Raw genomic sequence first — 26911 nt, 5'->3', positions numbered from 1 at the left:
AGAGGTGCTCAATGGGATTGAAATCCGGGCTCTTTGCTGGCCATGGCAGAACACTGACATTCCTGTCTTGCAGGAAATCACGCACAGAACGAGAGGTATGGCTGGGGACATTGTCATGCTGGAGGGTCATGTCAGGATGAGCCTGCAGGAAGGTTACCACATGAGGGAGGAGGAGGTCTTCCCTGTAATGCACAGCATTGAGATTGCCTGCAATGACAACAAGCTCAGTCCGATAATGCTGTGATACACCTCCCCAGACCATGATGGACCCTCCACCTCCAAATCGATCCCGCTGAGTACAGTCCTCAAGTGTAACGCTTATTCCTTCGAAGATAAACGCAAATCCGACCATCATCCCTGGTGAGACAAAACCGCGACTTGTCAGTGAAGAGCACTTTTTTCCAGTACTGTCTGGTCCAGCAACAGTGGGTTTTTGCCCATAGGCGACGTTGTTGCCGGTGATGTCTGGTGAGGACCTGCCTTACAACAGGCCTACAAGCCCTCAGTCCAGCCTCTCTCAGCCTATTGCAAACAGTCTGAGCACTGATGGAGGGATTGTGTGTTCCTGGTGTAACTCGGACAGTTGTTGTTGCCATCCTGTACCTGTCCCGCAGGTGTGAGGTTCGGATGTACCAATCCTGTGCAGGTGTTGTTACACGTGGTCTGCCATTGCGAGGACGATCAGGTATCCGTCCTGTCTCCCTGTAGTGCTGTCTTAGGCATCTCACAGTATGAACATTGCAATTTATTGCCCTGGCCACATCTGCAGTCCTCATGCCTCCTTGCAGCATGCCTAAGGCAAGTTCACACAGATGAGCAGGGACCCTGGGCATCTTTCTTTTCGTGTTATTCAGAGTCAGTAGAAAGGCCTCTTTAGTGTCCTGAGTTTTCATAACTGTGATCACAATTGCCTATTGTCTGTAAGCTGTTAGTGTCTTAACAACCGTTCCACAGGTGTATGTTTATTAATTGTTTATGGTTCATTGAACAAGCATGGAAAACAGTGTTTAAACCCTTTACAATGAAGATCTGTGAAGTTATTTGGATTTTTACTAATTATCTTTGAAAGACAGGGTTTAGTAAAAATAAAGAAAAACCCTTGAAATAGTAGGTGTGTCCAAACTTTTCATTGGTACTGTATATGCAGGCAAGAGTGTGCAAGGCGGTATTGAATGTGTGTAAGGGATTTCCTCCTCTTCTTCCGAAGAGGAGAGGCGAAACGGATCAGAGGACCAATATGCGGCGTGGTAAGTGTCCATGGTTCTTTTAATAAGTAAACTTACGCATGAACAACTGATACAACAAAACAAGAAACGTGTGAAACCCTAAACAGCCCTATCTGGTGCAAAACACAAAGACAGGAACAATCACCCACAAACACACAGTGACACCCAGGCTACCTAAGTATGATTCTCAATCAGAGACAACTAATGACACCTGCCTCTGATTGAGAACCATACTAGGCTGAAACATAGAAAACCCCAAATCATAGAAAATCAAACATAGACTGCCCACCCAACTCACGCCCTGACCATACTAACTAAATACAAAACACAGGAAATAAAGGTCAGAACGTGACAATGTGTCACTGTCTGTCACCTTACATTTTTCATTGTAAACTTGAATCCATAGGCTAGGTTGTAGCAACTTCATGATGGGTATAGAGAAAATGTGAGTATCATGTAGCAGCCTAAGCCTATCGATGTTGCATTGAACTGGGTGAATGGGACATGAATGACACCCATCCAATAGGCTGTAATAGAAATAAAGCCATGGTCATGAGAATAATAAAAATAGTCCTTCCTGATCTTAAACAGGACTGACTGATTTGTAGCATTTGATGCATTGAGTCTTTTGGGGGTTTTCAATTAGGTAAATACAGATGGGCAACCCCATGCTTTAGCCTATTATTTAAAGCCGGTGTGTCGCATCAGATTTGCCTGACAACTCAAACGGAATTCTTCCGCTGCTCTATCTTTTGCAACATACTTCAGTCTGAGACTGCCATCGTTGAAGTTGTTTGTGGTGAGGTCAAAATGTGGGGTATAGCACAAAACAAGTATGAAATCCAATGACAAACTTTCAAATAACCGCTTTACCCACAAGTGTTCTGACTCTGGTACAACACATCCGTTTCTGGGACCAATCAGAACGGTTAGAATGTGTTTGCGTTCTAGAAATCGCCGGGGAGGTACTCAGATACAGACTCATTGCGGAGAAGAAACAAACGTACGTGGGCGTTTGGCTGGAGCAAGGAGTGTGGGTAGCAAGGCAAGCATCAGTTGGGCTACAGGTTATAATGTTTTAAACGGGCAAATTATATTTCAGATGGTGTCAACATCATTTAGTTTTGGAGTATAATGCCTTTATAAAAAGTAACCAGAGTGATCTTCTCACAACACAATATGTTCCTATATGGCAGAGATTGTGGGTCGAGGACGGGGGGGCGGGGGTTGAGGCTTCTTAAAATGCCCTAAGGGATGCATTGTGCATCATATAGGAACAGCTCTGTATGTATTTGAAGTTGAGATTATCTCCCCAAGTCCCTATACCAAAATATCAGGAATGTGTTTCCTATACGTAGAGCAGAAAAGCCAGTTGAATGATGACCTCCCATTATATTCCATGAAGCAGTGTGTGCCTATTGTCCTCCTCTAACTAAACAGCAAAAACAGGATGTTCTTAACATGCCGTGTCATTGTCCTTGTCAGCTTCAGTTGAAGAGGAAGTTGCGCTACCCCAGAAAAACTGTGATGCACAACCCCCAGATAGAGAATACAGTGCTGCATGCCCTCAATGGACAGGTTTTTCTGTGGGGAAATTACTCTAAAAAAGTTACTCTATGGTGTTTTTCCATTGGAAACATTGCTGTGACAAAGGCTAACATGGAGCATGATCTAGTGTGATCTTTGGTTTACCGGATGGAGGATGGAAAATGATCTAGTGTGATCTTTGGTTTGCGCTTCATGTAATTCATAAAAGTGTAGTCCTCAAAACCCTGATGCACATAGGCCAGGAATAGAAAATGTATACATCTAGTGACTATGCATTGTCGATCTTTAAATCAAAGAAAAACCTTAGTATGTCAATTCCATTCTGGAAAATATCTACATTCATCTAATTTCAAAGATTTTGGCTTTATTTGGCTGCTTTACAGTCTTATGTGTGTTCCAGTCAGGATTCAGGTATTGTATTCTAGGTGTGTGAATGGGGAAATTATAATAATACCTTCCTCCAGTTTGGCAGGGACTCACAGCCCCCTCCTTCACCCTGATCCTTACTCCACCCCTTTGGACCAGAACCATAGGAAATGGTCTAGACAATGAACAGCACACTCGGCAACAAAATGCTGGAGCTTCTGTGCTGCAGATCACAGGAAGTCTCTCCTTGTGACAGATGAATGCACTGTACGTGAGAGACATGAGGTCCCCTTATCAAAGGCAGTGAGTGACCACATACTGGACCTGACTGACTGGGACTGGTATTGAAGGATTCTTTAACCAGAGATGGCAACGTCCTGCTTCTCATTCCAAAGTGGGTCCTCTTAAGCTATGTTTACATGTGCATATTGATTATCATCTCAATTGAAGACAGGTGAGTCAACCCAATGTAATTGAGCAGATCCAACTAAGCGCTTCAGCTGTCTATAGAAAAGTGTTCTGGTGTTCAGATCATTGTGGTGTAATTTGGGGTGTTGACCTGTTCTGTTACCTGCGGGAACGATGACGCGGCGCTCGTTGGTGGTCATGTTGGGGGGAGCGATGAGCTTGTCCTCCAGGTAGCTGCTGTATGTGACGGGGGCAGCGCCCTCACCTCCGCTGGACAATTTTCTGTTCTTCCCCACACTGCAGTCATCAGGAGAGTTCCTGTCGGGATAGAACACAGAGTGATGTCAGTCAAAAAGAGGCGGAGTCACCCATATATGGGCAGAGTCAATCCCAGAGGGGTGAAATCAACCACCCTTGCAATGCTCATCAAGAATTAGAATTAGAATAACTTTATTTTTCCAGTGAAGGAACTTCTTGTTTGGAGTGGTTCAAAAAGACTAAAGTTACAACAAAAAACACAGACATATCAGGCATCGCAGTAGACCCACTAGGCACAAATCATAGTCTCACCAGACATTCTAGCCTGAGGACAAAGTTACACAAATAACAAACATCTAGGACAGTACAATACAATATTGTGAACATTCATGCGTATTAGCCAGGTCTTCCGTTGGTTAGTGATCTCAGGCTACCAAAACCAAAGGGTTTTGATTGCTGATATTGTAGCAGTCTCAGATAATCAGACTCGCCGTCCATTCATCACACTCACGGCAGCATTCTCTGAGACCTAGGCCCTAACTGATAACACTACATTGGAACATCTGTTTATCAACTGTTAACCATTAGTAAACTGTTTGTTGATGATTATTATCTGTTGTTCATGTATTTATCACATGCATTCATGTTTACACAAAAATCTCCCCATAACAATGCTAGCATGTGCCTCAATGCCCAAACAGAGGAGACAGTGTAATTGTGATTTCAACTCTCCTCCCACCACAGACTGCGAAACAAAGCAGTCTCAGATTTTTCATCTATACCAGCTATGGCTGCAACCTATGCCCCGCAGCTCTCCTGAAGCCACATAAAAAGAGAGGGATCTCCACTAAAATAAAGTAGAGGGGAGGGAGTAGTGCCAGAGGCCCTGGACCAAATAAATGACCCCATTCCAAATTACTCTTCTCCCCTTATTATAGCTGCTGATTCCCCCAGGGCTTGGTCAACAGATGGGACAGATTACCCATGGAATGTCACATAAATTCATATCAACCTCCCTTGGCCAAGATATTAACCATTTTGGGATCATTTATTGGAATCAAAGTCATGTGTCAACCAACTGTTGGCCTCTACCGACCCAGCCTTGATGGAGAGGCTGCCCTGCCACGGGTACAGGCCAGATGCATGTGATTTGGGAATAGCTGTTTCAAAGTTTTGAAAAAACACAAAAGTGATTTGTCAGATCTGTTGTTAGAGGGATTTTTTAATCCAGTCTTATTTCAATAGCGTGAACGCTAATGATTAATGTTAGTCCTAAAATTTACAGTAACTATTCTACGGCACATTCATCGAGAGAGGTTTTATACTTATTCTCAGGATTTAACTGCCTGTAGTGCTGGTAGTCCCAAAGACTGTCCAATGACAACATGTTGGTGTCCATTTCTTTTGATCCAGTTTCCAGATTGGAATGTTAACATGAGACTTTCAACTGAAATTACCACATTGCTGCTGCAACATAGACCGCCTTAAATACCTTCTGTTTTTTTCACTTGGCAGAAATGCGGCCTCCCAGAGGGGGTCTCTCTTACATATGTCCATAAACGTTAGCAACTAGGCTGCAGACACTAGAGTCAATGGGGTTCAGAGGGTCAACATATAAAAAAATCAGGTGAATGCTTCACTACGAATATTTCAGGTGGAAGAAAATGTCACTTTCAGCCAAATAGCATAACCTGAGTGATTGCCTTCCCAGAATATGGAACTCTCATCATTAGAGAATCCATCATTCAGCCATAAGGATGTCATATCTGGATCTATGAGTTGAACAAGAGGTGAGAGATGTCCAAGGTGTGACTTGGGACTAAAAAGTCCCTTGAAATTCGCCTGATTGAAAAACATTTGAACAAAAACTAAACATAATATCATGTTTGTTTAACAAAAACAAAATATAATATCATATTGGGGAGTATTAGAAGTGAAGTTTCAAGCTGTTGCAAAAGAACGCCTGATACTAAACTAGGCCATAATAAAACTTCCCATACGAAAATGATGTTGGGGAGAATTCAGATGGCCCAAATTATTATAAAACGTGCCCACGAAAAATATATTCTATCGCAGCCATGCTTTCACGATCAAATAAGCCTAAAACAATTTGTTTTATAGAACATTTGCACACAAATCATACTTCACATGCATTCCCAAAATGTAACGCACATAGCCCATACTTCAAGATTTCTAATCATATGTCATATCAGTCAATGCAGCATTTTTTCCAACTGGAGAGGTAGACAACCAAATTGTCTGTCTGTGATCAATTTACACTTGATTGAGTTTAACACTTTGGGCAGAAGATCATACTGCTGCAGCCTTCCCCTAATTAATTGTGAAAGTAGGCCTATCTGCAGTGGCATGTATTCAGGAATGCCATGAGAAGCCAGGCTTCACCAAATATTTGACCAATAAAAAATAAAAAATGTCTGTGTTTTCATAATTTTACTTCAATTTGCAAATCATCCGAGTGAGGGAAACAACGCCCTTGTCTCAGTACGTGTAGCCCAAGTATCTGATGCAGTCTGGAACAAAAGAGTATGGCATGTTGCCGCTGTAGCATTTGATTGATTGATGCCAGCAAGTATTTGGCCTCACTTGATAAAAACAATTGCAATCAGTGATGAGCTGAGGTCAACTGTGGGTTGTTCTGGAGCAGCAAAACACCCCCCCACGGGAGGCCAGTATGAAAATAGATTCACACCAACCAAATCACATCCTGAGCAAAACGTCATCATTGTCAGAAAAATGTGTTTGTTTCTGGTCTGCCTGTGTTGATGTCCTGCAGTAGCTAGGGTACTAAATTCTGTAGTATACTGTAAAATACTATACTAAACAATATAGTATCCCTCAATCAGGTGTAGTTCTTACTACAGAATGTTGTAGTATACTGTAGAATACTACAGTAAATACTGCAGTATTATCCGCAAAAAAACTAAGAAGTAAATACTACAGTAATGTCTGCAAAAACACTACAGTCCGCAAAAACACCCTGCCCATTCCCCTCGCCATATCCCAACATTTTTGCCACCCATAAGTAAGAAACTTACATGCCAAGTTTAGACCACACATTGTGTTCTGAACTATCCGTTCAGACCCCAGTCCTACCTACCTACCTACCTACAGGTTATGGAAAATTTGCTCTTTTAATATTTCTCCAGTAGCGTTCCTCAAGGAGAAGCCTCCAATGCCATGTAAAAGATAATAAAACAAAAAGACTATAGTAAATACGACAAATAATGTTCTCAAAACCCACCAGTAAATACTACAGTATAATACAATCTGAAAAAAAAACACTAAATGAATTACTATAGTATTAAAATGGCGCTAAAGAGGATGGCAGACATTTTACGTGCCCGTAACCAATTGTGCAATTCTTTTTTTTTGCAGTGTTTGTAACTTGTTTTTTTACTTATTTTGTACATAATGTTGCTGCTACCGTCTCCTATGACCGAAAGTAACTTCTGGACATCAGAACTGTGATTACTCACCACAAACTGGAAGAAGGTTTTTGCTTTAACGATTCCGAAGAGAAAGATATACTGCTCTCCCGGGAAAAGGCCCAGATCCCCATCATTTGCGTGAAGAAAAACAGGACACAGATCGGGCTGCCTTTTGAGAATCTGTACGCGAGCGAGTAAACCCCCATTGCCATCATTTTTATATATAAAAAATAACATTTTTATTTTACTAGGCAAGTCAGTTAAGAACAAATTCTTATTTTCAATGACGGCCTAGGAACAGTGGGTTAACTGCCTGTTCAGGGGCAGAACGACAGATTTGTACCTTGTCAGCTCAGGGATTCGAACTTGCAACCTTTCGGTTACTAGTCCAACGCTCTAACCACTAGGCTACCCTGCCGCCCCATGCAATCATTGGAAGATAAAATTGATGACCTACAATTACGATTATCCTACCAACGGGACATTAAGAACTGTAATATCTTATGTTTCTTATGTTTCACTGAGTCGTGGCTGCACGACGACACGGACAATATAGAGCTGGAGGGATTTTCAATGCCCCCGGCAGAACAGAAAAGCTATGTCTGGTAAGAAAAGGGGTGGGGGTGTGTGTCTTTGTGTCAATATGAGCTGGTGCACGATGTCTAATATTAAAGAAGTCTCAAGGTATTGTTTGCCTGAGGTAGAGTACCTTATGATAAACTGTAGACCACACTATCTACCAAGAGAGTTCTCATCTATATTATTCGTAGCCATCTATTTATCACCACAGACCGATACTGGCACTAAGACCTCACTCAACCAACTCTATAAGGCCATAAGCAAAAAAGAAAATGCTCACCCAGAAGTGGCGCTCCTAGTGGCCTGTAATGCAGGCACACTTAAATCAGTTTTACCAAATCTTTACCAGCATGTCACATGTGCAACCAGAGGGGAAAACAACTCTAGACCACCTTTACTCCACACACAGATGCATACAAAGCTCTCCCCGCCCTCCAAACGACCTGCCCTCCAGGACACTTACACCACCCGATGTCACAGGAAGACCATAAAGATCATCAAGGACAACAACCACCCGAGCCACTGCCTGTTCACTCCGCTATCATCCAGAAGGCGAGGTCAGTACAGGTGCATCAAAGCAGGGACCGAGAGACTGAAAAACAGCTTCTATCTCAAGGCCATCAGACTGTTAAACAGCCACCACTAACATTGAGTGGCTGCTGCCAAACTACAGACTCAACTCCAGCCACTTTAATAATGGAAATTGATGTAAAAATGTATCACTAGCCACTTTAAACAATGCCACTTAATATAATGTTTACATACCCTACATTACTCATCTCATATGTATATACTGTACTCTATACCATCTACTGCATCTTGCCTATGCCGTTCTGTACCATCACTCATTCATATATCTTTATGTACATATTCTTTATCCCTTTACACTTGTGTGTATGAGGTAGTAGTTGTGGAATTGTTAGGTTAGATTACTCGTTGGTTATTACTGCATTGTCGGAACTAGAAGCAGAAGCATTTCGCTAGACTCGCATTAACATCTGCTAACCATGTGTATGTGACAAATACAATTTTATTTTATTTTATTTTGTTTGAAATCTGACCATAATTCTATTCTCCTGATTCCTGCATACAAGTAAAAACTAAAGCAGGAAGTACCAGTGACTTGTTCAATACGGAAGTGGTCAGATGACACGGATGCTACGCTACAGGACTGATTTGCTAGCCCAGACTGGAATATGTCCCCGGGATTCATCCAATGGCAATGAGGAGTATACCACCTCAGTCATCGGCTTCATCGATGACTTCGTCCCCACAGCGACCGTACCTACATATCCCAACCAGAAGCCTTGGATTACAGGCAACATCCACATCGAGCTAAAGGCTCGAGCTGCAGCTTTCAAGGAGCGGGACACTAATCCAGACGCCAATAAGATATCCCGCTATACCCACAGACGAACCATCAAACAAGCAAAGCGTCAATACAGGATTTAATCTTACTACACCGGCTTTGATGCTCGTCAGAAGTGCCATGGTTTGAAAACTATTATGGACTACAAAAGGAAACCCAGACGCGAGCTGCCCAGTGGAGCGACGCAAGTAACACTGAAGCATGCACAAGAGCACCAGCTGTTCTGGATGACTGTGTGATAATGCTCTCGATAGCCGATGTGAGCAAGACCTTTAAAGAGGTCAACCTTCACAAAGCCGCAGGGCCAGATGGATGACCAGGACGTGCACACGGAGCAACTGGCAAGTGTCTTCACTGACATTTTCAACCTCTCCCTGACTGAGTCTGTAATACCTACATATTTCAAGCAGACCACCATAGTCCCTGTGCCCAAGGAAGAGAAGGTAACCTGCCTAAATGATTACCGCCCCGTAGCACTCATGTCGGTAGTCATTAAGTGCTTTGAAAGGCTAGCCATGGCTCACATCAACATCATACTCTAGACCCACTCCAATTTGCATACCGCCCCAACAGATCCACAGATGACGCAATCTCAATCGCACTCCACACTGCCCTTTCCCACCTGGACAAAAGGAACATGCTGTTCATTGACTACAGCTCAGTGTTCAACACCATAGAGCCCACGAAGCTCATCACTAAGCTAAGGACCCTAGGACTAAACACCTCCCTCTGCAACTGGATTCTAGACTTCCTGACGGGCTGCTCCCAGGCGGTAATGAGAGGCAGCAACACATATGCCACGCTGATCCTCAACACTGGGGCCCCTCAGGGGTGTGTACTTAGTCCCCTCCTGTACTCCCTGTTCACCCACGACTGCATGGCCAAACACGACTCCAACACCATCATTAAGTTTGCCGACGACACAACAGTGGTAGGCCTGATCACCGACAACGATGAGACACCCTATAGGGAGGAGGTCAGAGAACTGGCAGTGTGGTGCCAGGACAACAACCTCTCCCTCAATGTGAGCAAGACAAAGGAGCTGATCGTGGACTACAGGAAAAGGCGGGCCGAACAGGCCCCCATTAACATCAACGGGGCTGTAGTGGAGCGGGTCGAGAGTTTCAAGTTTCTTGGTGTCCACATCACCAATCATCTATCATGGTCCGAACACACCAAGACAGTCATGAAGAGGGCATGACAAAACATTTTCCTCCTCAGGAGACTGAAAAGATTTGGCATGGGTCCCCAGATCCTCAAAAAGTTATATAGCTGCACCATCGAGAGCATCCTGACCGGTTGCATCACCAGCTGGCATGGCAACTGCTCGGCATCTGACCATAAGGCGCTACAGAGGGTAGTGCGTACGGCCCAGTACATCACTGGGGACAAGCTTCCTGCAATCCAATATAATAGGTGGTGTCAGAGGAAAGCCCATAAAATTGTCAGAGACTCCAGTCACCCAAGTCATAGACTGTTTTCTTTGCTACCTCACGGCAAGCGGTACCGGAGCGCCAAGTCTAGGACCAAAAGCCATAAGACTGCTGAACAATTAATCAAATGGCCACCGGACTATTATATTGACCCCCCATTTGTTTTGTACACTGCTGCTACTTGCTGTTTATTATCTATGCATACTTACCTACCTACTTGTACCAATTACCTCTAACCTGTACCCCCACACTGACTCGGTACCATAAAAATATATATAAATAAAAATAAAAATATAACCCTGTATATGGCCTCGTTACTGTTATGTTTTTGTGATACTTTTTATTATTTTTTACTTTAGTTTATTTGGTAAATATTTCCTTAACTCTTCTTGAACTGCACTGCTGGTTAAGGGCTTGTAAGTAAGCATTTCACGTTAAGGTCTACACTTGTTGTATTCGGCGCATGTGACAAATAAAGTTTTATTTTATTTGACTACCATTTTATTTGAGTACAGTATTTTTATTTTTATTTTTTTTACCACTTTTTCTCCCCAATTTCGTGGTATCCATCTGTTTTTTAGCAGCTACTATCTTGTCTCATCGCTACAACTACCGTACAGGCTCGGGAGAGACGAAGGTTGAAATTCATGCACGGTTGAAACACCATGCACCAGGCAACCTTGGTTAGCGCGCACAGTAGTCGTTGGTGCGCGATGAGACAAGGACATCCCTACCGGCCAAGCCCCACGGACCTTCCGGTCGTGGCCGGTTACGACAGAGCCTGGGTCATCAGAGTCTCTGATGGCACAGCTGGCGCTGCAGTACAGCGCCCTTAACCACTGCGCCACCCGGGAGGCTTTACTACAGTATTTATACTATAGTTAACTGTAAATACTACAGTATACTACAGTAAATACTACAGTTTTCACAGTAGTGTTTTTCAGATTTTAGTCCGCAAAAACACTACTGTGAATATTACAGTATTTATACCATAGTATACTATAGTGTGTAGGCAGCACACTTTCTCTATTGCCTCCCACCCAATATGAGTCATCATCAGAGGCGACTTTAAACTACTGTCCACAGGGCCCAGACACATGCTAAAACACATTTAACCCTCTTTATCACTTTATAGAGAGAGAGACAAAGAGAGAGATAAGAAAGAGGGTGAGCTAGATAGAGTGTGTGAGAGAGAGCAAGAGAGACAAAGAAAAAGAACAAACAGTCTAAGGCAAACCTAGTGTAGAAGAGTGCAGGCGTCCCATCGGCCCTGTCTTGAATCTAACATTGTTCATTCTTCTACAGGTTTGGGTCGGCTAATTAATCTGCCAAGAGGTTGGGCTCCTGGGCCCACTTCACTTCCCATAAACCCTGCTGCTGCTCACTGAGGGTACTGGAGTGGGGGAGCAATGGAGGGGGTCATGGGAGTGGTGGTCCACACACCCATTAAATCCAGATAATGAGGGTTGTCTCAGGACCCCCACTAGCCCCCACATCAACATTCCCCGCAATAATTTCCATCGCTGAGGCTATCTGTCACCCAGCTGTACCCTTACACCTCCCATTTCAAAGCCATAACTCATGCCGAAGAACCCCACTGCCATTGCATGTAACGGGATCTTTAAAATGATCCACTCTAGAAACTGGACCAAACTCCTGGGATGCTTTGGAACACTCCGGGTTGAGCTTTGGGTCCCCAGATGCACACACACACACGCACACCTTCACACAGACATACGGGTGTACACACACATGCACCACGCACGCATGCGAGCACACACACACACAGCTCCCGGCGTGCAAACACCTGCAGTGTTCCTCCCTCCAAACACACACATGCTGTATCTTTATTTGGCGTTGCAGTAGGCCTCCTTCTAGTAACCTGGTGAATACAGGGGAGGATGGTGGTGTGTGCAGGAGAAGCAGTGCTGTCTAAGTGTTGATCTCTGCTGTAAATCTACTTCTGATCCCCGACTCGTCATTAATTGGAACAATCTTTCCCGTGTCTCACCGCCAGATAAATAAGGCACTCTGCCGGGGTGTCTGTGGAGATTCCTGCTCCAAGGATTGGGGATGGCTGTGTAGGGATGGGAGGGCTGAATGGATGGAGGGGGGGTTCTTGCGTGTGTGATACATTATAAATATTACTGGCGACACTTTTTTTGGAGGGGTACAGCTGTTTTGAGTTTGGGATTCAAACAGCAGCAACTCTGTCTTGGATTGGGACTCAGAAGGCTCTGCATTTTGTATTTTTCCCTCTGCTTCCTTCCCTCCTCTGAAAACGTCATTCAAGTTCCTCGTCTGTTTGGCAAGTAGTTCGGCCGCTGACTGTCACTGTGTAGGCCAAGCAAGACTCTTTACTATTGAAGGGCGGCTTTGGGTTTAAACAACAGACTTTCCTTTAACTAACTCTACACCACCGCATTACATTTTCTGCCCCTGTAATTCAAAATATTTACACTGTGAGTTTCGATTTCAGGCCGCAGCGACCCGCCTGTTTAAAGAACATTCATAGAAATGCAGACAATAGACAGGAAATCATGGCCACAGGCAGTGCGGCTGCAGCACAGTGCACAGTGGACCCTAGGGTGTAGCACTGTGACCCTTAGGAAGAGGTGGTTCTTTGTTACTACACCCCTTGTAATGCTAGCACTCTCCAGAGCACACAGGATATGGGCCAGACATATCCTATGGTATCATGTAGCTCAGTTGGATTACACTGTCCAGACAGATAAGTATATGTTAGGGTAGAACCTTAGACAAGCCATCCTTCAAACTAAATGATATAGAATTTGCATGTAAGTGGGATCTTAGTTAGCAGATTGTAACAAGCTAATGTGATGCTCCATTAGCAGTTACAGGATAGGTACTGTTTGGCGTAGCACAGAGAATTTTTCACCAACATTAACTTGGATACTATCTTTATTCTTGATTTGGCAAAACATGTGTCTTCTAAAATGTCCATGTCCAGTTGCAGGTGGTTTGTTTTGAATTGAGAAAATGCTCCTGAAAAAAAACAGTTTCCGGTGAGACCTAGTACCATGAAAAAACAGCTAGCTGGAGCTCATCTGAGTGGTCGGCCTGCTATTAACTTCTGCTCACTCCAGTGTTGTCCGGTTAGAACACCATGTTGAGGCCCATTACTGTCTTAATTGTCACTACCACACACACACACACATGCTGACACAGCTGCTTCCATTGAAGGCTTTTAAATAGATGTGGTTCTACAAAAGGCGGAGTAAACTATCATTAGGATCCATGCAGAGAAATACACAATAATATGGGCCTACACCATTGTAATACTATACAAAGTCTACATGCAAGTCAAGGAGATGTATAAACATAATGCATTATATTATACCTACAAATGACTGCTGTAATATAGCATGCAATACATGGATATGTGACCCGATTCAGGAAACTAGGCATATGTCACAAGTCACGACTTCACAGGAGAGCCGTTTGAACGTAAAAAAAATATTATTTTATCAAAATGCAGTTTTTGGCATAAATGCATTCTCGAACATATGAATTTTCATGTGACTTAATAACAAATGTGTATGCCATCTGTAAATATGAATAAAATTGTTAAATTACGAGCCTTGTTCATTGTTGGTTAAGCAACAGAAAAAGACAGCAACTTTCCCAATAATGAGGGGGCTGGACATGCCGAGAGATGATTTCGGATTGGTCTGCCATATAGTAGGCTTCTGTTTATTTGAGCTAGTCAGTCCGTGTTGGTAATCCTGCCGAACGCAGTTTACAAAAAATGTATTGTGTAGTGGAGCTGCATAAGTGTTGCCCTTCACTTTCTGGAGGATCAAGTTTTGAAATCAGTGGAATTAGAGTATGATAGCTAAAGAGATGGAGAAAACACCTGTCTCCAGATTACATCTTCAAACTAAGGGCAACCGGGTAGCCTAGTGGTTAGAGCATTGGACTAGTAACCGGAAGGTTGCAAATTCAAACCCCCGAGCTGACATGATACAAATCTGTCGTTCTGCCCCTGAACAGGCAGTTAACTGTTCCTAGGCCATCATTGAAAATAAGAATTTGTTCTTAACTGACTTGCCTAGTTAAATAAAGGTTAAATAAAGGTAAAATAAAAAATATAAAAAACGTGGTATGGCATTCCTGACAGGGAGATGTGTCCATCATGCATGATGATGTAAGATGGTCTAATGTTAGCTAGCTACATTTTCAGACATTACACGTTTCTAATTCTGACAGAAAGTGGTTTCATTTCAAGCTAAAGTGTACTGTTAGCTAGCTAGCGAATGTTAGCTGGCTGGCTCCCTAGCTGATGTTATTATTTGTATCCCAGAGCCGTTTGCTTTTCTAGTTAGAGCCTAATGTTAGCTCGCTAACATTGAACCTAGTAGGTTAGCTCCCAGCACTGTGGCATTGTTGACACTGTGTTCATTGTTGTTTATCTAGCTAACCTTACCAGGCTGGCTGGCTCGTTAGCTAACGTTACGTGACGTGTGTACAACACCCATTGAATATGGCCGGTGTCAGTAAACGTCAGCAAAAAAGCATATTGAAATTGTTGCCAGCTGAGCTGGTTAGGCTGTTTCATGTTATACATAGATAAAAAAATCAACGGCCAGAAGGTCAAGTGTGCGCTCCGAGAGCAAAACAAGATGGGCGGGGCAAAAGATTAAGAGGGTGTGAACGATGCTGAATGGGTGTAGACAAAAAAAAGCTATTCACTAGATACCAAAACATATACCAAAAGTTGATCAACTTTCAAAGCAGAATTACTTTCCCATTGTTCCTCGAATGCAGTGTATGAAATACCATTTTGTAGCTCTGAGTCTCCACTTTTATCCAATATAAAAACCACCATTTCAAATGTTGCTACATAAGACCAAATCCAAGTGGTGAGTCACATATTTACACATCATAAGAAATAACCATGTGACAGAAAGAGAGAAATGGAAGACCTAAGGCCATTAAAGCATGGTTCGCTCTATGGCCTGGCTACAGATCTTATATAAGGCAATTAGTTACTGTGCATGTGCTGGCGCGCGAGAGCAGGATGGAAAGTTCCTTTTGATAACAGTAGCAAATAATGCTAAATAAATCACTGTGGTAGCATGTGATAAACACTTATAATATAAAGGTCTTTAGCAACACTCAATAGGTAGAAATGCAATTGCCTACTTATAATATGGCAATACAAAGACATTAATGAATAACAATAGCACTAGCATTAGCTACAAGATAACCTTAACAAACTTCACTCTCATACAACCGAAACCTAGCAAATAGGCCTAGTCCTGCAACAGTCAGACATTACACACACCTATACATATTTCACAACACTTAGATGTTCGATGGATGCACAAAACTTCAAGATAGGAAAACAGCATGCTGGAGTCTATCATTACACAATACTTGCTCTTTTCGAGATGGCAGGTGAACATGCTCTAACTTGAGGTGTGCGGGCGAAGCCGGAATGCGTCCAAGCACTCTGATTGGCTGGATGAACAGAAGTGTGAAGGGTATTGACAGGGCTGCAGGCCAATCAGATGGAGGGGGCTGGCCTTTTGTACAGCCTCCCTTGGATTTCTTTGGAAATCCACAAAACTTAAAAGACCTCAGTGGGGGGCTTAGTCCTGAAAGGGCGTAGTCCTATCCTGAAGGACAGGCGGGGCAGAGGGGCAGAGCAGTGACTGGACCAGATAAGTGAGCATCTGGCTGAACTAGAAGGGCAGCTGATTGATACTGTCACTTTAGAGGACCATGTGGGGTGCCGGCAAAGGTACACGTAAGGGCTTAGGGGCCGCCCCGTGAGGGAGGTGCTCAGAAACAGTTCTGGGCCGCCCCATGGACCCTCTAAGTCAGCAGTGCAGGAGGCTGGCCATAGCTAGAGGCGGTGGCTCACCTACAGCAGTGAAGGAATGCAAACCTTTCCTGAGCAGAGTACTTCTAGCCTAGCTCTAGTATAGGCGACTGGTTGCCGGCTGAGGCTGGAGGCTGTGAACTCGCTAGGGAAAAGGACTGCACACCTAGAGAAGCAGATAAGTCTGAGCCTAGCGAGACGGAAGACACAGGGCCAGGAGCTAGGGCAGGAGGTGTGGTGTGTAGCACTGGGGGAGCTGACTGTTTACTGACTGAGGCTGACTCTAATTTGAGATGTGCGGAGCGGAGCCCTGGAGTGCATCCAAGCACCCTGATTGGTTGGATGAACAGAGGTGTGAAGGGTGATTGACAGGGTTACAGGCCAATCGGATTGAGTCGGCCGGCCTTTTGTACAGATCCATTCATGAAATGAATACATTTCTTGCTCCATGAAGTAATCCAACAATGTGTTTACCGCCATCTTGTCAATGTAAAATCTATCACTGATCGAGACAGGTGAGTGCCATAATGACATGACTTTGGGGCAGACCCACCTGTCTCAATCAATGAGAGACGAAATAGACAAGATGGTAGTGTATACATTGTTGTATTACTTCATGGTAAATTGTATTTATTTATTTTAATACGGAGCATTTATTTAATTCAAAAGAACCACCTGCAACTGGACACGGACATTTTGTTTGGCCGAATCAAGATTGAAGACAGTATTTCCAAGTTAAGGTTGGCCAAAAATTCTCTGTGCTAAGCCAAAACAGTAACGGCTAATGGATCTGTCATGTAAAGCAGGTCCTTTTGTATTGGCTCACTGAGCAGATATTTCTGCAGTTGCTCAGCACTCCTGATATTTTACTGAAAAAACACTTTCTTCAATGACTTGACCAAACAGACTCATAAGTAAGTAGTTAGGTTTCAAACAAATTACATTTTAATACAATTTGAAATATCTATCCAAAGAAACTATTAGTTTCGCATTAAACCAACATGAAAGTCAATGTAGAAGTAGTTAATGTTAATGGTGGACTGCTGTACCTTTTGACATTGACCTGTCCACTGTTGCACTCCATCTTGATGGTGACGCGGGCGGGTGGCTGGGACAGCCAGTCCTGCTGGTGCACCCTGGGGCTCATCTTGGCCGTCTGGCCGTACTCGCTGGCCGACGCTGCCGTCATCTCCGCCTTGGCGTGGTGGGGAGTTCCGTAGGCACACTCAAACAGCGACTGGTCCTCACTCACCACTGACAACGCTTCCTGTACGCAGAAAGAAAAAACACAGACACATCCCTCTTAGATCTCCATTACAATCAAAGCTTCATTAACTTGCTATACAATCAACTGGTTCAGATTCATTAAGTGTGGATTTTGCCATTAACCAAGTACAATTGATTGATTTGGGATCCTAGGGGCTCTGCAAACATTACAGGTAATGTGTGACCAGTCTGTGATTTAAACAGTAAGCTCTACACACATAATGTGGTGGATATGATAGTAGATTGCAGTCTGATGAATACCTCCTTGTGCGCTCATTGTTTTGTTGGTAAAATGGCAGACAGTATGACCCCTGGAAAGTGCACCTGAAAACTAGGCCCCCTAATTATGGAGAGATTACCATGGTCAGTAAAAGTGTTCTAGTTTCACTCACATCTACCTGGGTTGAATTAGAGCATTACCTTTTGTCTTCCTCATAGGACAATAGCTACATCTTGGCATCACAAAGCTGAGGTAACATTCACCAGAGCCAACCAGATGTGGATAGGCCTCCTTAAGAGTCTGGCTTCTTCCAAGGTAACTTCCTGTTCTTTCTTTTGAGGTGCCCCTGCTGGCCACTGTCACCCAATGACTGCTTTAGGGGGTTTACACTTCTGACTTCCCATTAAGTAGTCTGCACCAATGGCATTGAATTCAGTATGAATTTAATTAAACTTTTCAAGCTATCATAAATGTTCCGAATCTCCAAAGACTCTCCCCCGATTTAGCTATGAAAATAACTCAAGGCAAAGCAGGATAGTGTGGTAATGCACTGACACAGATTGAGAGAGAATCAGGTTTTGTGCCCAGGTATTTTTTAGGCTATTGGGTTTGGTAAGGACATAGAGAGGATATTCTGTATTCATCTCATACACTTTGACTGGTACAACTGCAGAGGAGTTTCAGTATACCGCTCCATGTTTCTACAGACTGACAGAGACAGCGAAAGCATGTCAGGAGTTTGTTGTGATGCTAGGAGACCACAGTCCTGCTAATATGTGGTTATCTCATCACTGGGTATCCTCCCTGAAATCACAATGGTGTCAAGGCCTCACTCATGTCCCCATACGTCCTTGGACGCATCTTGCTCCAAGAAAGATTGAATCACATACAGTCCAAAACACAAACCATTGGAAAAGGCCTGCCTAGAATATAACAACTATGTTTACAGTGCACAGTAAACCTTTAGGATTTTTTTCCACATTCAAAGATTAAATGCACGTTCTATCTATCTATCATAAATGTTGATTTGTCTACTGTTTATATTTCAAAGTTCTTCCTGTTTCTTCCCGTCCATAACAAATCAATGGGACCCCACAGTTACCAAGTCCATTAAACACCTATGACTAACACAAGCATGCACCTTTTCCCACAAATGCCATGACGTGGCAACCTGTCTCTAATTTTCCCAGTATTGTTGTTAAATTCCTTTTGCCAAAACACTGTATTTTGGTTACAAATACCAGAGTCCCACCGTTTCCTTAGTTCCTTCCTCTGTGCTCCTTAGCCCTCCTTAACCTGCCCTTCCTCTCTCTCTATTGCGGAAGAAGTGCCCCTTGAACATCTCGGAGTAAGTGACCCGCCCTGATCTGGTGACAGGTCTAGAACCTGGCCTCAAATCAGTTAGGAGGAAAAGGAAGCCTTCTCGGAAAACAGATTATTCTAGTGGGGACTGGTCTTCCCTGATATGTCAGCTGCAAACCACATTACAGAGCAGAGCAGGCCAGGCACATTGACCCTCACCTGAGAGAGGAAGGAGAGAGGGGGGCAGAGAGAGAGAGAGAGAGAGAGATGGAAAGGGATAGGAACATAGAAAGAGAGAAAGAAAAACAGAGAAAGAAGGTCCAGTGGTTAGAGATAGAGGACAGCAGAGCATGATATACACGAGGTGACCCCAGCCAGCATGAACAAGGGGCACACACACACACAGCTTTTGTTCATCCAACACAAACAGAACAAAACCAAATCCACTCACAGCTTACAGTATGTTCAGCCATTATCCTATGTAAGACTATAAAGCAAGGAACCAACCAAAAACCAACCAACTGACAGGCTAACTGAGAGATCCGTCATCAATCACAGCTGGGATTTTTGATGAACGTGTGGAATAAAACCAATTAGTGGCATTTTAATGCAGTCAGTTTACATTGTGTCTGGGAAACAAGTTATGGAAAACACTGGAAAGTAGTTATTGGAAAATATTTGGCCGTCATCAAGACAACAGGAATATGTGAGAAAACTAAACTAGTGGAGAGCACAACAGCACAAGAGTCTGTCTTGCCCAAAACTCAGTACAGTGCATTCCTCTATGGCCCATTATCCCTCTTCTGAGGAAAGTGAGAGATTGTTTCACAACCTTACTGTCCCGGGCCAAAGAAAATGAACCCCGAATTAGCCAGGGAAGAAACAGGCTGCTCTAAGCCCAGTGTTCCAACTGAACACTGAATCCACCAGAAAATAATTTATATAATGTATACATTCAGGGAGGTCCTCTATGGTAGCATGTAGTGGAGTTCCACGGGCTGACACTCAAATGGGCAGCAACATGGCCTTCTGGGTAGGGAAATGAGCTGGTGACCAGAGGGCAGCTGGTTCAAATCAGAACTTGAGCCCCTCCAAGGCATTTATAGTAGATTATCCTCCATAAATATTAAGCTTTATAAGTGGAAAATTGGTGTAGTACACTGTTAATTTCACTTCATATAATGCTGTGCAAATCACATTTAGTAACAGTCAAAATAATGTTAGCCTGAGCTGGTTTACAGTACTTTTTGGTGGCCATTTTGTCATAAAACATTCCTTCCAAAACCTGTCCCTTTAGCTCCAGTGTCTCCTGGGTAATTCTGACCATATAAAGTAACATACAGAGACATAGCCACAGTGCTTTAGTCCCTCAAGTCATGTAGTCCCTCTCAATGAGGCAATTGGACTCATTCATGCAGAATGTCCCAGGAAGCCTTCCCAATAAGATATGGTGTGGTGTGGCTGCTCACAGGAAGCTCCCCTTCTCCCAGCATTTCCTGCATTGAAAGTTCCTGATAGTGCAAGAGGGGTATCAGGAGGTGGGGAGTGCACAAGAGGAAGTGCTCGTCCATCGGCATTTTGATTGTGGCTGAAAGACTTGAAACACTAATGGAGATGATGGGCGGATGAAGAGAGGGAGAAATAGAGAGAAAAGGGGAGGGAGTACCTCCTACCATTTTAACACAGCAGGACATTGGGCAGTCAACCTTGCCGTAACGTCAGTAGTGCAGGTTAAGGCCTCACACTTCCCCCTCCTGCCATCGGGCGCATCAGTGATGTAGTGGAGGGTATATGCCGTATACCCGCTTAGTTTTCAGTGGGCATTGGGTGTACCCACTTCCTAATCCCCACGTTGCATATCAAAATAGTGTAGTGGAGGTATACGCTGTATAGATTACAATATTTAGCCTAACATTTGAACTATTATTTCAAATAAATGTGCACCCGGCAGTAGGCCTACACACAAATGTTCCAAAATAATGATGCTAATGATAGGCCTAACCTAGGGCTGTTGCGGTGACCGTATTACCGCCACACGGTGGTCACAAGTCATGAAGGCAGTCAAATTCAACGTGACCATTTAGTCAAGGTAATTAGGCTTCTCTGATGCTGCTGATAGTCATTAGTAGCCTACCAAACTTGCTAACTGCCTGGTACTCAGCACTCTACTGTCCCTCTAATCACTCTGACATCAATGCAAATGTGTTTGAAAATCGAAAAACAGAGTGATGGCCTCTATTGATCCCATCAGCTTTCTATAGGCTAGGCCTGCTATATTTATTTCTCAACTGTCATAATATTAATATATTTTTTTCTTCATATTATAAAATAATATAAATTAATGCCACAGAATCCTAAAGGAAATCTGGTCTGCTAAATGCGCTAGTGTAGCCCACAGCCATTTGGCATAGCCATATAAGGACCTACCATAAAGAATATGTCATTCTGTTCTTCTGAAATAGACTACGTTTTCTTTACATCATGTTTATTTAGACCTGTCTAAAATCAATAATGTATTTATTGTGAAGATGTAGGCTATATTACATGGATTTATTAGACTTTTCAAAATGTAGACGTTCCAAAGGTCTGCATCAGTGACTTGTAGACTATGTGTGGAAGCTAGGAGATGCTAAATGTGTTTATGTTAATAAACGGTCAATTACCGTGAGACCGACAGTTATTTGCTTGAAAATAACCACCTGACGAAATTTCGTGACCGCCACAGCCCTAGCCTAACCATATTCTGTTAGATGGAAAGGCTTTCCCAAAAACCTAACTTAAAAGTTAACTAGCTTCAAAATAGCCTATGCTTTTAATTAGCTGTTTCATGATTTTGATACTCTCTTGTGAAGTCTATGGTTTTTTACTAGATTTCCTGTAGTTGTTCATGTTGTCTGTCTGTAATTGTGTAATGACTTGGTGCTGCCTATCTTGGCCAGGACGCTCTTGAAAAAGAGATTTCAAATCTCAAATCTCCCTGGATAAATAAAGGTTCAATAAAAAATTAATAAAAAATGCATACCTGGCAGAATGATATCATGATTATTTGCGTCAATCAAGTAACAACACAATGTCAAATGCAGGTAGCCTAGTCAAATAATTAGCATCCAATTACATTAACCGTTACTTTCTCGCAGGAATTCCACTAAGGGTCCGTATGTAGCCAAACGTAGCTGCTGCTCATTCCGTTTGCTCGAAAATTGATAAATGGTTAAAAAAAGTAAGGCCTGTGTCCATAGAGACACATACCAGTTCTACAGGTAGTACTGCTACCACTACCAGCAGTAGTGCACCTGTCGACGACACAAGTTGTTCTGCTTCCATGAGCAAATCCAATGCTAGCATCAGTAATTTTGCATTTGTTGTTAGCACGGCTAGCATGGACAATGACAGTTGTGAATCTGATGCAGCCGAAGAGCTACTGCCCCCTTACCCGGGAAAGCACTGAACAACAGACAGGGATTTTGGACTCTAGAAGAGGCGCAAATATGATGAGAACTACATTGATTTGGGGTTCACTTATATTGGGAGTAGTGCCTTTCCTCAGCCACAGTGTGTTATATGTGATAAAGTACTATCTCACAACTTGATGAAACCGACATTTAGAAACAAAACATGCCAATTTGAAAAATAAGCCCTAGGAGTTTTTGAGCGAGAATTAAGACGACTTTTGAGTAGTAAGACATGTATAAAAGCAACAGATACCTTTAATAAGAAGGGGCTAGAAGTGTCTTATATGGTGAGCTACTGAGTGGCTAGGACAGTCAAGCACCATACTATTGTGGAGGACTTCATTCTTCCTGCTGCCGCGGATAAGGATGCAACAATGCTGGGGGAAACTATACAGACAATTCCTTCATCAAACAACACTGTTTCATGATGCATCAGTGACATACCAGGAGATGTTTTGAAACAATTATTGCTTTGCATACAAGACAGTGAATTATATGTTTTACAGCTGGATGAGTCAACAGACGTGGTGGGCCTTGCACAGCTCCTGGTATATGTCTGTTACGTTTATTGGGGGTTAATTCTGCAAACCACTGGAAACCAGGACAACAGGAGAGGATATTTTTAAAGTACTAGACAGCTTTGTGACATCAAATTGACTTTGGTGTTCAAGATTTGTTGGTATCTGGACTGATGGCGCAAAAGCCATGACAGGGAGACATAGTGGAGTGGTAATGTGTGTGCAAGCAGTTGCTCCCAACGCCACTTGGGTACACTGCAGCATCCACCGAGAGGCTCTTGCTGCCAAGGGAATGCCTGACAGCTTGATAAACGTTTTGGACACTAGAGTGAAAATGGTTAACTTTGTTAAAACTGTTTCAATAGTGATGCCCTTTGCAACCACGTACCTATGTGAGAGTGGATTCTCTGCCCTCACTAGCATGAAAACTAAATACAGGCACAGACCTGTGTGTGGACAGACCTTCTCATTAACCCGTGGTGAGTAATTCACAATTTTCAATGAACAAATAAGGTTTTATATGTAAGATGATTAAATAAAGAGCAAAATGATTGATTTTATTATATTATTATTTGTGCCCGGGTCCTATAAGAGCTCTTTGTCACTTCCCACGAGCCGGGTTGTGACAAAAACTCACAATCATTCTTATGTTTAATAAATGTATTGTAGTGTGTGTGGCAGGCTTACAATAATGGTAGAAAACAACATTTGAGAGTGCGCTGACCCTGGTACGCAGCTGGAGGTTGAGTGTTTGAAGGGGTACGGGACTATAAAAAGTTTGGGGATCAAAGCTCTACACTATACTTGCTTGTTTTCTCACATAAACTGAAATTATGAGAACTATTAGAATCTTAGCACCCAGGAAATGGCAGCACGATTTCTGCATATTGTTATGGACTTAGAAGATCAAATGTTGTTGTTTTTCTATAAAAAAAAGTGTGACTTTGAGGCCAAACCTATGAATTTCTGACTCTGTTGACAGCTTCATTTATCTCTTTCAATAGTAGGCATACTATTAGCCTACTTGCACAGTACAGCTTGGGTTGGCTTGACTATGAAAGACCAATACGGGAATGATCATTTTATGTAATTCAGAGTGTATGTCACTGTTTCTCATATAATTTTTTTAAAGGGCTCCTTTCCTTTGCCGGGTGGGCCCTTAAAAAAAATAGAGTACACCCACATCTCCAGGCACCACTACACCACTGGGGGGCACCCATTCTGGATGTTGTTTTAGCAGCCCTCACCCTGATTCCACCATAAATGGTGGATGAATGAAGATGTCCCAATCAGGCTGCTTACCATTGAAAATAAATGTCAGTTCCGGTCTAATTAACAAGGTGACTCTCCCATAGGCACCAGTGCCTTAGCAGCTGTGTCTGGTCTGCTTAGTTCATTGACTGTACATGAACCCTACTATAACTTGACAGAGACAAACCTTACTAGTCCAAAACACAAGATCCATTCTTCTTAAAACAGGAAGATCTCCTGTGTTACATTTCCACAAAAGCCATTTCCTTAGCATAGAAAAGCAGTATGGTCTGTACATTACTGCTGGAAAGAGCGTTTTGTTTCAGAACAGAATGAATGTTGTTGCATCGTTGATGTCCTATGATGAATCATTTTCAGAGGTCTTGATTTGGCAGTAACACATGTTATGGAGAAAGAGACGGAGCTGTTGCGTGTGGTACAGGCTACTTGTGATGTGTGAAACTATAATACAGTGTGAAACTTGGCTGTGGCCCACAATAAGCTTGGAAAGCTGCAGTTTGAAAAATTATGGGTGCATTTATTTTCATAGGTCAGTGACAAAGTTTGGCCACGGCCTCAGACACAAAGCCACAGTGCTACAGAGATTGGTTAGCCACAACTTCCTGTATTCCCCTCTGGTATGTGCATTACACACACACATACAAGTCATCTGCATTGTTTGTCTCAGTTCTGTCCGCAGGCGGGCATGATAAGCTGTTTTGTTTGTGTCCTGATATCCTGATGTGATTGACTCAATGAATCTTGTACAATGTATGAAGTTAGCTCTTATTTATTTTTGTACGTTTAGGACTAAAGAAGTGGCTATGGACTGACACATTTTTTTTTAACCATTTTTCTTTTCTTTTCTTTTCAAACAATAACAACCATGCAAAGTTAATGAACATTTCTGATTGGTTCGGGATACGATCGTATCCTGAACCAATCAGAAATGTTCATTAAACTGCGTTAAACTGTTATCTGAATGATTAAAAAAATGTCCCTCCAAAAATGTTCCATTATGTTCTGTGAACATTTCTTACTAGCTGTGTACTACATACATACTAGAAGTCCCAACTCACTGGCCTCAGAAAAAACACTGTTTAAGACTATAGACTGTCCACGAAGGTTGGGTGGTATACCGTATATGCTATATATACTGTACATACCGTATCCTGGGGTATTTCGAAATACCCTAGGTATGATTTTCCAATAGTGTCAATACGTTTTTTAAAATTATTATATATATATTTATATCTTTTTATATCTTATATCTTATATCTTTATATCTATATATATATATATATATATATATTATACTATATTATATATATCTATATATATATATATATATATATTTATATATATATATTAATATTTATATCTATATCTTTTTATATCTATCTTTTATACTTTTTAAATAAATATCTGCAGTTAAGTTGTGCACTAGATAATAGATCAAGCAGATCGCGTTCATTATTTTGCCTGTTAGATAACTAGATAACTATGAAGCTTGCCGGTACTAGTTTCCCAAAACAGCTGTTCAAGCCAGTCATGTGTGTTTGTTTACAAAGAAACACAACGAGCAAACTGGGAGCACTCCTGCAGCACAACTTAAGTGAGGTGATCAAAATCAAATCAAACTTCATTTGTCACATGCGCCGAATACAACAAGTGTAGACCTTACCGTGAAATGCTTACTTACAAGCCCTTAACCAACAGTGTAGTTCAAGAAGAGTTAAGAAAATATTTACCAACTAAAGTAAAAAAAATAATAATCATCCTCAACACGGGGGCCCCTCAGGGGTGCACGCTCAGTCCTCACTGGTACTCCCTGTTCACCCATGACTGCATGGCCAAGCACGACTCCAACACCATCATTAACGTTGCAGACGACACAACAGTCTGATCACAACAGCCTGATCACCGACAACGATGAGACAGCCTATAGGGAGGAGGTCAGAGACCTGGCAGTGTGGTTCCAGGATAACAACCTCTCCCTCAACGTGATCAAGACAAAGGAGATGATCGTGGACTACAGGAAAAGGAGGGCCGAGCACGCCCCCATTCTCATCGACTGGGGTGCAGTGGAGCAGGTTGAGAGCTTCAAGTTCCTTGGTGTCCACATCATCAACAAACTATCATTGTCCAAACACACCAAGACAGTCGTGAAGAGGGCATGACAATGCCTATTCCGCCTAAGGAGACTGAAACGATTTGTCATGGGTCCTCAGATCCTCAAAAAGTTCTACAGCTGCACCATTGGTTGCATCACTGCCTGGTATGGCAACTGCTTGACCTCCGACCGCAAGGCACTACAGAGGGTAGTGCGTACGGACCAGTACATTCACTGGGACCAAGCTTCCTGCCATCCAGGACCTCTAAACCAGGCGGTGTCAGAGGAAGGCCCTAAAAATTGCC

The 26911-nt window shown here is 42.8% G+C and overlaps 1 protein-coding gene across 8 annotated transcripts in view; it reads right to left on the bottom strand.

Moving 5' to 3' along the window:
• Positions 1-26911, bottom strand: part of LOC109892820 (transcriptional regulator Erg) — an 87795-nt gene that overhangs the window by 11941 nt on the left and 48943 nt on the right. For all 8 annotated transcript variants that reach the window (XM_031826708.1, XM_031826709.1, XM_020485617.2 and 5 more), the window contains 2 exons: positions 17534-17751; positions 3712-3866 (listed from right to left, as the gene is read on the bottom strand). In XM_031826708.1, the coding sequence (XP_031682568.1) occupies positions 3712-3866; positions 17534-17751 (373 nt within the window). The remainder of the gene's footprint in view (positions 1-3711; positions 3867-17533; positions 17752-26911) is intronic.

The sequence above is a fragment of the Oncorhynchus kisutch genome, linkage group LG6 (genome assembly GCF_002021735.2).
Source record: "Oncorhynchus kisutch isolate 150728-3 linkage group LG6, Okis_V2, whole genome shotgun sequence".
In the NCBI taxonomy this organism is placed as follows: Eukaryota; Metazoa; Chordata; class Actinopteri; order Salmoniformes; family Salmonidae; genus Oncorhynchus; species Oncorhynchus kisutch.
This window is presented reverse-complemented; position numbering and strand designations above follow the sequence as displayed.